The sequence below is a fragment of the Saccopteryx leptura genome, chromosome 2 (genome assembly GCF_036850995.1).
Source record: "Saccopteryx leptura isolate mSacLep1 chromosome 2, mSacLep1_pri_phased_curated, whole genome shotgun sequence".
NCBI lineage: Eukaryota > Metazoa > Chordata > Mammalia > Chiroptera > Emballonuridae > Saccopteryx > Saccopteryx leptura.
In genome coordinates, this window is record NC_089504.1 from 95,087,017 (window position 1) to 95,101,370 (window position 14,354).

The 14,354-nt window shown below is 45.4% G+C and overlaps 1 protein-coding gene across 4 annotated transcripts in view; it reads left to right on the forward strand.

Moving 5' to 3' along the window:
- Positions 1-14,354, forward strand: part of PTCH1 (patched 1) — a 63,653-nt gene that overhangs the window by 36,556 nt on the left and 12,743 nt on the right. For all 4 annotated transcript variants that reach the window (XM_066368336.1, XM_066368339.1, XM_066368337.1 and 1 more), the window contains 7 exons: positions 3-121; positions 756-1,158; positions 1,572-1,881; positions 6,428-6,570; positions 8,694-8,877; positions 10,318-10,598; positions 12,244-12,381. In XM_066368336.1, coding sequence (XP_066224433.1) covers positions 3-121; positions 756-1,158; positions 1,572-1,881; positions 6,428-6,570; positions 8,694-8,877; positions 10,318-10,598; positions 12,244-12,381 — 1,578 coding nt within the window. The remainder of the gene's footprint in view (positions 1-2; positions 122-755; positions 1,159-1,571; positions 1,882-6,427; positions 6,571-8,693; positions 8,878-10,317; positions 10,599-12,243; positions 12,382-14,354) is intronic.

Consider the following 14,354-nt stretch of genomic DNA (forward strand, 5'->3'; position numbering starts at 1 on the left):
AGGCAGCGGTAGTGGTGGTCTTCAATTTCGCTATGGTTCTGCTCATTTTTCCTGCAATTCTCAGCATGGACCTGTATCGACGTGAGGACAGGAGGTTGGATATTTTCTGCTGTTTTACAAGGTATGTTTTCCTGGTAACAGTGGCCCTTATTTGTTGGGTACAGACTAGTAGTTTTTAGAGGACGCTTTAGTCTGTGGACTTGGATGGAAATGCACATCACATGGCTTGTCCCAGAGTGACAGAGGCAGCAGAGAGGATGGACGGAGGATGACCATGCCCTGGTGTTCCAGCAGAGTCACTGGGGCTCTCCGCCACTCCGACTGGACATCCTCACAGCCATGAGGTTGTGACACATGTGATTGTTTATTTATGTCATGAGTCAATATTGCTCATTGTTGGAAGTGTGTCATATCTATGCATCAGGGCAGAACAAAGGTGGAAAAGCACCCATCTGGAAAAAATATAGCCTTTTCGGTGTTTGTTTACTTTTTTCTTTTAAGGAATTGTGCTTGGAAGGGGTTCATCAGCATGTAACTTGACTTTGTAAGCCACAGCCAGGACCAGCCATCTATCCGTCTGACCTCTGATTTACTTGTGTCTGTGTCCAGATAGATGGCGTGTATGCAGTTCAGTGGTATGCTCTTTCTCTCCTAAGTCAGAGCTGTGTGAAACGGATATTATCGGTCACCAGCAGAAGTAATAGCACCGTTTCCCTGTTTCAGTGACCACCGCAACACGTTTTGTCCTCTTTCAGCCCCTGCGTCAGCAGAGTGATTCAGGTCGAGCCGCAGGCCTACACAGAGGCCCCTGAGAGCACCCGCTCCAGCCCCCCGCCCCCCTACAGCAGCCACAGCTTCGCCCACGAGACACAGATCACCATGCAGTCCACGGTGCAGCTGCGCACAGAGTACGACCCCCACACGCACGTGTACTACACCACCGCCGAGCCGCTGTCCGAGATCTCCGTGCAGCCGGTCACCCTGACTCAGGACACCCTCAGCTGCCAGAGCCCCGAGAGTACCAGCTCCACGAGGGACCTGCTCTCCCAGTTCTCTGACTCCGGCCTCCACTGCCTTGACCCACCCTGTACCAAGTGGACACTTTCTTCTTTCGCCGAGAAACACTATGCACCTTTCCTCTTGAAACCAAAAGCCAAGGTAATCTACCCAAACCGAAGACTTCCTGTCTTCAGGAAGTAACAGAACAGCCTCCTTGGGCATTCATGGGGTGTGATGTATTTCAGGCCTCCTAAGGAGCCAGCCCAGTGATAACATGGGCTGTTTCAATGATCTCATCTCCTATAGGAGTGAATCTCAACGTAGCAAGTGCTTCTGTGAATTTAGATCAACTCTAAACTTTTACATTTTAAACATGGTATTCTTCATGAGGTTGTTTAAAAGTGTGATTATTATGCTTTTATGTTTTTCCCTCTGGGAGAATGACCCCTTACATGCTGTATCAGGGCCAGTGGGATGGTGACAGTGAGGCAGAAACCAAATAGTTTCTTTGTCGATGGAGAGTCCATCATCTTCCTTGGGGTCTGACCCCATGCCTTTTTACTCTGTTGCAGGTTGTGGTGATCTTTCTTTTCCTGGGCTTGCTGGGGGTCAGCCTTTATGGGACTACCCGAGTGCGTGATGGGCTGGACCTTACAGACATTGTGCCTCGGGAAACCAGAGAATATGACTTTATCGCTGCACAGTTCAAGTACTTTTCCTTCTACAACATGTACATAGTCACCCAGAAAGCCGATTACCCGAACATTCAGCACTTACTGTACGACCTTCACAGGAGTTTCAGTAGTGTGAAGTATGTCATGTTGGAAGAAAATAAACAGCTTCCCAAAATGTGGCTGCACTACTTCCGGGACTGGCTCCGAGGTAAGATGCCGCGAGAGAGCGTCCATCCATCCTTCCTAAACATCTGCTCTTTGGTGTTCTGCTTCCACAGGTTTCTTCTGTTCAGTTTATGAAAATGTTAGATTATAATGTCACACTGACATGTTTCATTGACTTCTCTTAAGAGCTGCTTAAAATTCTTGTGTGCAGACTTTCTGGGGCAGCCTCCCCAAACTGGCTTTGACCTATAAAACAATACAGATATTTCATTGGGTGACTCAGGAACTTCTGTAAGAATTTATGAGTGCACATGAGGAGACGGGAAAGTATATGATAAACTGTGGCGCTGGATACTTCTAGTATTCTTTTTGGAGGAGAGATGGTGGCTAGTTTGGGTGACCCAAGTGATAAAACTGTTGATGGAAGCCCTAGGCTGACTCACTGCCAGTGACAGCTTGATACACTAGTAGGTTTTCCATTATTGGTGAATATAATTTTAAATTCTATATTCTGACCATCTTCTGATTTGGCATAAAAGGCCATGAAATAAACTTACAAATGCTTTGATCATGTCTCACAGTATTTCGTAATAAAATTCTGCTTTAAAATGCCTTTGATAGCTTCTTACCTTGCTCTTAGAAACATGTCTAGGAAATAGTTGTCAACTAGAGCAGAAAAAAAAGATCTAAATTTGCTCCTAAACTGCTGGCTGAATACAAATGTATTCAGTGCTTCCAAGAACATGTGTTCATTTATTCTGTGTTGACACATAGAAAGTGAAGTGGAGAATCAAGATAATTATCCATACGCTTCAAGTAAAAATGCTATTATTGAAATACTCAAATAATTAGGACCCAACATTTTTTGGCTTAAGTTATCCAAATCATTTTCTTAATTTCTCCTTTAATTAGACTTGTTTAAATATAGATTTAAGTGCCTTTTTTGGTCTAAAGTCAGTATACTTATATGTAAAGATTAAGCAGCCATTTTCCCTGTGAGTTTCTGTGAAATGCTAAACAACTTGAGTTTGATTGAAAATTGTTCAATACCGTGTCTGGCTTTGACCTCTGTTCTTAGAATTTTGTTCATTACACATATATCAGAGTTGACCTCTTTTTTGGGGGGGGGGGAATAAAACTACATGATATGAATATTATTTTTTACCATGCTTTTGAAATTAATTTGAATTTATTTATGGTCTTATTTTTCACTGTAGTTTGGGAAGCAGTATTTTTTGGATATTGAGTCAAAAGATCAGACAGTTGAGAGATCCCTGCTTTTCACTCCCCCAACCCCCATTGGCCAAAGATATGCAAATAGTTTGCCACAAGTGACAAAAGAAATCTGCAGTGCACAACCAGTATCTGGGCAGAGAAAGGTTGTTGTAGACCTGACTTCAGTGTCTCTAGCAGTTCGTTCCTTTGGATGCTCAGTAAGGCATGTTAGGTGGAGTTTGGGAACACAGTTGAGAGTTATTGTCTCCAGGCAGTGCAGAGGGCTAAACTTTTTATATGATACTGTAATTTCTGTGCTTTCATGTATTTAAAAACCTAAAGCAGGTGGACTTGAAGAGTCTTTTTTTTAAAGTGTATTTGTAAATCATGTTTTGATTGCTAAGTGAGCCACACCCACCTAGACCAAGTGAGATCCGTTCAGTGCTCCCAAGTCAGTGTCCCATCCAGGCTTAAAACTAACTGCATCCTACTGTCAGGAGGTCCAGCAGAGCCCTGTGTACAGGACGGCCAGATACTGGAACTGTTGGCTGCCTAGGGCTACTTCATGCCTATCAAGTGGTTGATTTGGTCTTTAAACATTTCCTGCAAAGAAATAGTTAGCCTTGAATCAGCTTTCCTCTGAGACCTTCTGTGTGGTTGTTAAGTGATGGAACCCTCATTGGCTGTTAATGGAATTATCTTTGAAAACCATGTCACCCCCACTGGTCTTTACCAATATTTCAATAATTGGGAGTCGGGGTTGAATTCATAAAAGATATAAAATGGCCACACTGCAATGATGCAAATAAAATTTAAATTAATGTTTTCTCTTTTGAGTCCCCTATGAAAGAAAAATTGGCAGTTGGGATAATTAGCTTAGAACTTTTCACAAGGAAATAATTAGTATAAAATATTTAAAATGAGAAACGTCCCAACTAAAACTGTTCATGTTTTGCTGTGAAATAAGTAAAATGCTCTAATTCATTTCTGTATTGTGCATGCGTTGGTATATAAAATGTTGACAAGGGGCAGTGGAAGCAAATCCTTGTACTTTGTGTCTAGAATCACAGACTGTGAGCACTTAGGCCAACCCATTGTTACTTGAGCTTTTGGTAATTATCAGAAAATAATATGCTAGTTATAAGGACTTAACTTTTCCATAAAGTCAGTGACTCTTTCTTGTTAATCTTTGTATTCCAAGTAGAGTGACTGTCACAGGGGGCCCAGCAGCACCTGTGATGAGTTGACCTGAATTGCCAGCAGGGTGGGCCCGGGTCTGTCTTCCTTTGTTTCCCTCTAAGCTGTCCCCAAATCCTTAGTGTCTAGTATCTTTTAACCACACCCAGAGTTTTGATACACTCCTGTTTGCCACCAGACTTTCTTGTTTCCCACGTTAACTCTGCTAATGTTATTCATGTTTTTAGCAAATCCTTCCTGGGCACTGTAGTAGTGTGTTCAGGGCAATTTAATTGAACTCTTGGTTCAAGCCAAGTCTGGAATCAGGCTGCCTGGGTCCAAAACTTAGCTCTAACACTTGCCTGCTGATGGTCTTCCTCAAACAGATTTTACCTTTCCAAGCCTCAGTTTGCTCATGGTACTCAGAGGGCCATCTCATGAGGTTGGTACAGGAATTAAACTTGGGGTAATCTGTGTAAAATGCTTAAGACAGTGCAGTACTCACTAAGCCTGAGCTGCTCTTCAGGATTAACAGGTCAAGAGGGAAAGAGTTAAAAGTACCACATAGAAGCCACGAAGTGATGAAACTTCTATTATGGTGAGGAAAACAGATCAGGCCTTTTTAAAGGGGGTTGGAGTTGTTTTTCCTCTCCTGTTTATTTTTTTCAAAAACAGAAAAAAAAAGGACTTAAGGTAATAAAATAACATCTGTTCAATACAGCTTGTTGTGTGCATGCCTTGCTATGAAAAACAGTCTGTGTGAGTGTTGGGAGCCCGCCGTGCCGGTGGTCTCGCTGACTGTAGCCCCTCCACACTCACCCCTAACAGGGCCTTCTTTCATGGCTGAGCCCACAGTCCTCATCCCCAGATTGTTCCTATAGAAACAATGCCCACAGCGATGTCGGAAGGAAGATTTAGTTTAAAGAGAGAGACAGAGAGGCAGGGTCCTGTGCTCTCCCTCCCCCTACTTCAAACCTCAGGAGCTTAGCCATTCTGAGCACTAATGGAACCCGCTTTTGGGGGGTGTCTTTGAAGTCATTCAAGGCATGTCATGAAATGAAATAAACCCTTCTCCTTCTGGCCGGCCACATCTAACCCGTGCATGTACAGCTTGTGCAAAAGGTGTGGTTTCCTGAGCTGCTGGGGCTCGCAGCTCTACTTGGGAGGTGACTAGGGGGGAAGCAGGGCAGTGGGAAGGGGGCAGGGTGTCAGAGGAGAGTGTGCACACCAGGATGGCTTGGACCCCCAAGGCCGGGTCATCAGGGGCCTGTTTTCTCTTCCAGCACGCTTATCTCTTTACAGCTGTAGCCAAACTGTCAGGTCTGTAATGATGGTTTTGATTACAGAGGCCAAGAGCAGCTGTGTGTGGTGGGCTGGTGGGCTCACCCATCCCCCAAACCCAGAATGCTCTTTCCTTCCCCTCCCTGGGCTTGCGGTTTGTCATCTGTTCTCACAGAGCCCCCTTGTATTGGCCTGTGGCTTCCTGTTCTAAATCTGATCCAAATACACCCCGTGAGGTCTTTCCCTGCGCATGCACGCGCACACGCGTTCCCCGCTCGCTCCCCACTCCGCACCCCCTCTTCCCAGGAAAGGGTGGCAAGGAGGAAGAGAACGGTCGAGAGTGAATAGGTGTTGGCTGTGATCTTTACACAACCTGGCAGCTGATCCCACAGCTTGTATTAGCTCCACAAGCCGAACAGATGGAACAAATTGACAGAATCGTGTTCACTCACCCTGGGCTCGAAGCAGCTGAGTTGCTGTTTGAAGTTGGGAGTTTGAATGTCTCTTCCCCCACCCCGTGGAATTTCTGGTTGTGCTGAAGAACCCGTGGCTCAGCACCAGACAGTGGCACAAAACGGTCAATAAGCCTGGGTGTCTTCCTCATGCCCTCTCTCTTTCCTGCTTTTTTTCAGAATAGTCATGTAGGAAAAGGAATCTTTTTTTTTTAAGGTAAAACATGTATATTTATTTCCTAGAACTGAATATCTACCCTGTGCCACCCTTAAATCAACAATGATTAGCAACTTGAAGTTCACTCATGAAAAAGCTAATGATATCATTTGAACAGGAAGTTGAATATAATAAAACACAGAACGTTCTGGGGTGATGCCCCACACCACCCTCTCCTACCACCCCATTAGGACCAGGGTCATTCCTCCGAAGAGTTCTAACGTATTACATACACTTGCCTTTTCCAGGACTTCAGGATGCATTTGACAGTGATTGGGAGACCGGGAAAATCATGCCAAACAATTACAAAAACGGATCAGATGACGGGGTCCTTGCCTATAAACTCCTAGTGCAGACCGGCAGCCGCGATAAACCCATCGACATCAGTCAGGTACTCATGCTGCCTGACACCATGGGGCCTTCAGGGGGTGCTGGTGAGAGAGCTCTGGGGCAGCTGCCATATTGAAAACTTGTACACTGCCTGTGAGCCCAACCTGTACTTTCTGGAGGCGAGAGCCATCAGGGGCTGGAATTCTGAACACCGAGTTGGCTCTAATACACGTTATCCCACCAGCTAATTGTGTGGCCACAGACAAGCCGGAGAGTCTCACTTTGCTCATCTGTCAAGTGGGGACAAGTGTGTTACCCACCTCCAGAGCAATTGTAAAAACAAAGTACAGTTGAGGCAATGTAGGTTCTTTTCGGAGTTAGAAATGCTGCATTGTGTTGTTCGCTTTGAATTCTAATATTTGTTTCCTCGCTGGTCTTGATTGTATCCAAATTCAAAAATATTGAGCTGTTTGGTAGCAGTCACTTGCACGGACAGAATTTGGGGTGGATGGATGGGTTAGGAGATCAGAGAGGTTACTAAGAACAGGAGGATTTGCTGCATTTGATTCTCTTGGGTCACCCTGGCCCCAGGCGTAGAGAAGGAGGACATACAGATATGTCGTCATGAGCGAGACATAATACGGAAATGCAAATCCTTGGGACCTAGCTGAACTCAGACTTCTTAGTAACAAGAGCTGTTTCTATTTGGTAATCATGCTCCAACTGTGTCATACCTTCTCTGTGACACTTTGATTCCAGTGTATCCCTCTTGATTCCTCAGGCCTGTTGCGGAGTGTGTTGGAACCCTTCAGATTTCAAATGGCTCCAACACGACTACCGGCTTTCCCCAGATCCTGTTTCCTCCGCTCTTTGTAGCTTGCTTGCTTCACCTTCAGGCAGAAAAACCATCATGCTAATGATCTTCCCAGCAGCTCTGTTTATTGTCTCCCCTTTTTTGCTGGCATTCAAGGTGACAGATTTACAAAGTACATTGTTCAGAGTTATTATGGAGTGTGAACTCGATTCTTTATGGCCACATGCGGGTGTGCTATCGGGTTTGACAAGGATGTGGGCATAGGAGCCTGTCTGAGAGATGGCAGGAATGCTGGTAGCTGGGTTGGGCAGTAGGGATCAGGGAGACCGTGGGACAAAACTGATTGGACCAGCCCCCTCCCTTCCCCCCCCCCCCCACACACACACATCATTTCCTTTGCCTGGGAGGGAGAACGGGGTGCTGCGTGCACGGAGGCCAGGAGCTGTACTATGTAATTCCAGAGATGGCTTGAAGACATACAGTTGTTACATATCCTGTGGATTAATTGAATCCAGATCTCTAAAATTTACTTCTCTCGCTCTCCTCCACTCTCTTTCTCCCTTCACTCTTTCTCCCTTCACTCTGGTAACTGCTGTCACTGGTGTTTTTCATTTTGTTAAAAGAGACCAAAAGCATTGGAACCAGGCCTGAATCTAAAGTAAACAGGAAAAAAATGTCTGTGTGTGTGCGTGTCACAATGTTTTTCACCTAAGTGACACCCGCAAGACCTACTGTAGAGGGAGCATGGTGTTTGCCCAGCCTAGGATGTGGCATCCGACTCGTGACCACCTCTCTCAGAAAATAAGATTACCCAGGAAGCCTGGCTGTGCGCCAGTCTCCTCTGCATTCTGGCGATGGGCATTTTTTGAATACACAGGTCATAGGAGGCTAGTGTTAGCAAAATTTATACAGATGTTGTTTTATTTTTATAGCTCTCCTCCATTTACTGGGTGGCATTTCCTTCAGTGTTAACAGCAGAGGTTAACTGCACACAGACGTGTATAGGGATTCTTGCCAGGTTTCCCCCTCCCCTTCTCCTCTCCTATAAATATGTTTCTCCAGATTGTTCATTCTCCGCCTTGGCTGCAGACAGTCTTTTAGCATTCAGGTTTAATTGGTGCAGTTGATTCCTGGGCCATCTGCAGAGCTGTGTGTATGTGTTATAAACACTGAGTTTTGCATCCTCCGTTCAATGCATTTTGAAAGAAACCCAAGGTGTCCTGATGGGGTTTTTCTTACACTTGAAAACAGTGGGCATCTTAGTCTTTGTTAGAAATGCCGGTGCAGGGCTCTACCTCTTCTCTCCCTGGGCAGGAGCATGTTTACCCCAGATCCCCTTCTGAATGGCCTCTGTTCTTCCCACTCTGCAGTTGACTAAGCGGCGCCTGGTGGATGCGGACGGCATCATTAATCCCAGCGCTTTCTATATCTACCTGACTGCTTGGGTCAGCAACGACCCCGTGGCTTACGCTGCCTCCCAGGCCAACATCCGGCCTCACCGTCCCGAGTGGGTGCACGACAAAGCCGACTACATGCCAGAAACCAGGCTGAGAAGTGAGTAGCATCCATCCATGGCCTGCGAGCTCATGGAGTCATCTCTCCCTGTTCTTCCAAGTTCAGTCACAGTCCTCTTTTCCCTCAGATGCTGCCCAGGGTTCCAAAGTGTAAATAGAACAATCTTACTTCTTTTTGTTTAAAACGCTAGGAGACAGATGAGGATGTGTAATAGAATACAACCCGCACTCTAACACATTGAGAAATAAGTCTCTAATCTCCGTCTGTAGCTTTAACTCTAAGACATCCACCAGGCTTTGCTCTTTAGTGCTGCCAGCTGTTCCCTGTGAAAGCTGGGGACGCCTCCAGGTTGAGTGTTATTTTACTATTGCAAAGTTTTATCACTGGGGATTATATGTTTATCTTAACTTTGTCAACTCTGGTGTTGAAGGGATTTTTGGCAAGTTCAGGTCATTCCTATAAGCCACCAAGCACCTGTACTCTGTCAAAGCCGTTTAAACTGGAGCAGGAAAGTCTGTATACAGCAGCGTCCTCTTCCCTTCTCACCTCTCTGCTCTGACTTGGAGAGGTGGTTCTGCGTGGATTTGATTTTGCATTTACGTTAGAGATGTTAGTAGCTTACACCTCCGGGGGAGGATGTAAGAAAGGAGACAGGTCCCCTCGCAAACATGACTGGAGAGCAGGCGGGCTATGCATCTCCCTCTATCTAAACCCCAGAGCCTCGTGGCAAGCAGCCAAGGCTTGTCTTAATGAAAATTTATAGTTGAGATTATAATAGGGCAAATCATGTTTAGCAAGTCAACTGAATGACCCCAAAGGGTCTGGAACACACAACGGCAGTAACCAAATGCTTGTTGTGTAAGGATTTCTTCCCCTGCTGCTGAAGACTTAGCATTACATTAAAAAAAAAAAAAAAAAAAGAAGCATGGAAGGTTTAAGGGTGTTAGATCACTAAAAGGATAAGAAAGTTAAGCATTTTTCTCTGCCAAAGCATGACTTTCGAGCTATTTTGTTCTCATAAGTGATTGAGTGAAACAGTTTGAACTTCGTATTTTCATTTGTGTCAGTCGAACAAAAAAAAATGTTCCCCCGATTGAATTCTTTAAGTTGCTTAGAGTTGTTACAAAAGTGACAGCTTCTCGAGCATTGAAATCAAAGGTTAAATAAATACACAGATCACAGGCTCCTCCCCCTAAAAAAACCACAAAGGTTGATTATTGCTTTAAACATTTTAAACCAAACAGTAAAATTCTAAAGAGCCGATGACTCTGTCGTTGGTATTGTTTGCCCTTGGTGTTGCAAGAGGTGCGGTAAGTGGACATGCCTGCAAAGTTCTTTCTCTCTTCATTGTCATCATGGAGAATTTGGGGACACACGTGGGGCATGGCCAACAGTGGGGGTTTGTCACATCTCTCCCTTTCACGATTTTGCAAGGAGCCCCTCACCCACAGCTCTCTCCCTTTCCCCTTCTCTGTGCAGTCCCAGCGGCAGAGCCCATCGAGTATGCTCAGTTTCCTTTCTACCTCAACGGCTTGCATGACACCTCAGACTTCGTGGAAGCGATTGAAAAAGTCAGAGCCATCTGCAACAACTACACAAGCCTGGGGCTCTCCAGCTACCCTAACGGCTACCCCTTCCTCTTCTGGGAGCAGTACCTCGACCTCCGCCACTGGCTCCTGCTGTCCATCAGCGTGGTGCTGGCCTGCACGTTTTTCGTGTGTGCCGTCTTCCTCCTAAACCCCTGGACGGGTGGGATCATTGTGAGTGTACTCTAAGGGTCTTTGTGGAAGTCAAATTCCTTTCAGCATAGCTCTTTCTGCAGCCGGGCAGTTTTGTTTATGTCTGGGCCTCTGGAGGAGGGTATAGATTGCATCATTCGTGCTATATTTATTCTGCCAGAGGTGGCAAGGTTCATGGTTAGGTAGAGCCTTTAATGGCTTTACTCCTGTGTCCCCTTTCCATACAGCTTAAAACTTTTTGTTTAAGGACACTTTCCATAACAGCTCCAAGCATTTATGAAACACACTCAAAGCATAACTAATTTTTTTAAATGCGAGTGTCATTTTTAGGATAATCCCAGACCTAATATAGAGAAGGTTCTGTTCAGTAGAGGGATAGTTAGAAAAGTTTTGACAGTGGTATAGGAATAAAATGGTTATGTGTTGTGTGTATTTTAACTCTTGGGGGGGAGGGGAATGGTACCTAATATTGCTCACCAGTCCTTTCTGCACGTATATAATACTTCAGGTTTGAAGAAAGTTTTATGTAGAGTCTAATAAAATCATGGCAGTGTTTAAATTCCGTGAACTGTGGTACAGACTTCAAAATGCCAGAATTATAAAAACAGAGACCAGGTCTTGTTTCTGTACCATAAGTCTGTGCAGCAGGTATGTTAAAAGGTAAATGTTTAGTCTGTAGGGTTTTTCATGGTACTTAAGCAATTGATGTTGTCCATCTTTCATTAGCTTATTGAAAGATAGCAAAAGAGACTTTCCTTACACTTGTCCTTTCCCATCATCGCTGCCTGCTGCCCCGCCCCCGAGAGGGAAGCTTACGCTCTCCTCTTCCATCCGCTGTAAAGTTTGTTTTACTTGTATTTTCCTCCCCTTTGGCCCAAGAAACTTTAAAATCTACCTCACAGATTTTCTTTCCATCTCCTTGCAAATTTTTACAAGGCAGATGAAAGGCCAGTAAAACTTCTCCTTGGATTTAACTGTTTGTTTTGTCCACCCCAGTCGCTCCACATTTTTGTACAGCGAAGGGGGTTGTAACCTGACCTGCGTCAGCGGGCAACAAGTTCCTTTTCCCCTGCAAAACTTGCTCCCAAGTCATCCTCCCTTAGTCCATGGGCTCCAAGCACAAGCAGAGCTACTTCCAGGGGGAAGAACTTTGTACTCACCCTATCCTGTCAGCATCCTCTAGGATGGAGGGTGAGGCAACCAGAGACTCCATCCAGTATCAACTCGGTTACTGAGTTGAAGGATGGTCTCTTGACGGTTAAGATCAAAATGGAAGGAAACACCTTGTTTTAAATTACATTTATTGCTCCTGATGAATTCTTATTTGTGTAAATCCTCATAGATTGTTCCGCTGGAGTTTTTTTTAAATGTTATACTTGCCAGAGACAGGTATATTGGAAAAAAAAACAAAGCACACTGAGCTTTGCCTTTATGTATTCCTGCTGTCCCAAAATTGCCTCAAAGCTTCCCATCCCAGAAGCAAGATGTCGAATTAGGAAGTAAAGGCAGTTGTTGGAAGCTACAGCAGGTCATGGTACTTGGGTGCCAGGTGGTTTTCTCTGCTTTTGATCTGAAGTGAGGCCACATCAGGGCTTAAACACCTACCTTGTTTTCCATACCTAGAGTGTGTTTGTGCCTGGCCACTGATCCCTGTGACTTCTTACAGGTGACGGTCCTTGCTTTGATGACAGTTGAGCTCTTTGGCATGATGGGTCTCATCGGGATCAAGTTGAGTGCCGTGCCTGTGGTTATCCTGATCGCATCCGTCGGCATCGGAGTGGAGTTCACCGTTCACGTTGCTCTGGTACGGGAGACAGTGGCAGCTACAACTCTGAAAAAGCAACATATTTCCTCTAGCTCCAAGCTGGGAACCTTTTTATTTTCTCCCATCATCAAGGAACACACCAATACACACAGCATGAACAGGCTTCATTCAGACTGGCACCGGCATTCCCTAGGAGTGGCTGGAATTGGGCTGGATGCCTTTCCCTCTCAGGGAATCTAAGGAGAAGGTCATCGAAGGTGAACTTGTGCCGGGCTGGGTGAGCCAGAGGTAGCCCTGGCAGTGTTTGAGCGGACCAGGAAGGATCCTGTGTATTCATTGTTGACATTGGTGTGATCATAGGTCTTGAAGTTGTCGACTGAGTTCCCAAGACAGATGGTGTGTGTGTAGGAGTATGTGTGTGTGTGCACAACCATACATGATGTTTAAAACTACAGTAATAAAGCAAGGATAAAATGAGACCACACTCAGAGGGGATGGCAGAATTGAGGGTGAGGCGAGTTGGCAGCCATGGACACACCCTGGGCCCAGTGAGCCAAAGAGCAGGTGCTCAGCCCGGAGGATCTGCTCCCACCGAGCCCACCCTGTTCCCTCATCTCCCAGCCTCCACATTTAAGAACTAGTGTTGTTCTCCGCAGGAAGTCTTCCCCCCTCCTCTTTCTGTGCCCAGTCCTGTGAGTGCTTTGTTGGAGGAAATTAAACTTCAGAAGGAGTCCAGGAGACAAGCCCATTCATTGTCAGTGTTTATCAGAGAATTGTTCAAAAGTTCATACGAATATGTAAGTTATGGTCCATGCCCGTTGTGCTTATAGCCTAAGTCCTTGGGTTATTGGTATGGCATTCAGTGAATATTTATGGACGGAATAACTATTGGTGTTTGGAATGCTAGGTAGGAAATTGAGCATTGGACTTGATCTTATTACATTCAACTTTGTTTTTGGTCTCTGCCATTGGTTTTTCTCTGGCTCAATATGGGGCATGTGTGTCTGTGCACATGCTCTGCTTGTTCTTCCGCGGTCCTTCCATAGGGGTGTTTTGAGGCCCTGTTTATGCAACTTAGAGATTGTACACATCTGTATTTCAGGAGGAATGTTTTGTTGAAGTTGGCCCATGTTTATCCCCGTGTATAATGAAAACAACTGATAGTACAGACACAGTATTCTCTAAATTTTGAGCCTGCACAAATCACTTTCCTCCACTGAATGGGGAGGAGGGAGAGACAGAGCCCAACATCTTAGAGCTTAGAAACACATAATTTCGGCCCTGGCCAGTTGGCTCAGCAGTAGAGCGTCAGCCTGGCATGTGAAGTCCTGGGTTTGATTTCCGGTCAGGGCACACAGGAGAAGTGACCATTTGCTTCTCCATCCTCCCCCCTCCTCCTCCTCTCTCTCTCTCTCTCTCTTCCACTCCTGCAGCCATGACTCAAATGATTCGAGCAAGTTGACCCTGGGCGCTGAGGATGGATGGCTCCATGGCCTTGCCTCATGAGCTGAGGTGGCTTGGTTGCCAAGCAACAGAGAAGCAGATGGGCAGAGCATCGCCCAGTAGGGGGCTTGCCAGGTGGATTCGGGTCAGGGCGCATGCAGGAGTCTGTCTCTCTGCCTCCTTGCCTCTCAGTTCACTAAAAAACAAGTAAAAATAAATATAAATAAAAGAAATAATTCCAATATTTCTTCAAAAAAGGAGAAAACATTGTGTGTGAATTTAAGATTTCACAGGTCATTTTATTCTGGTAGTTTACATTGCAAACAAAGGCAGATCTGTCCTGGAGCAGATTCTTACAATGGAAATGCACAACTCCGTCTTTAAGCTGCAGGGGCACCCCAGGTCTCTGCCCATGAGGTGGTATGAACCCGAATACCCACACCAGGGTTGAATAAACAATGAAGGAATGTCTCTACTGCTCAGGCAAGATTTACTTCTGAGAATTTTCAGGAGTATCAAGAGCCAGCTTGACTTTGTGAGCAGCAATCCGGGCTTAGTGCTTCGAGCCT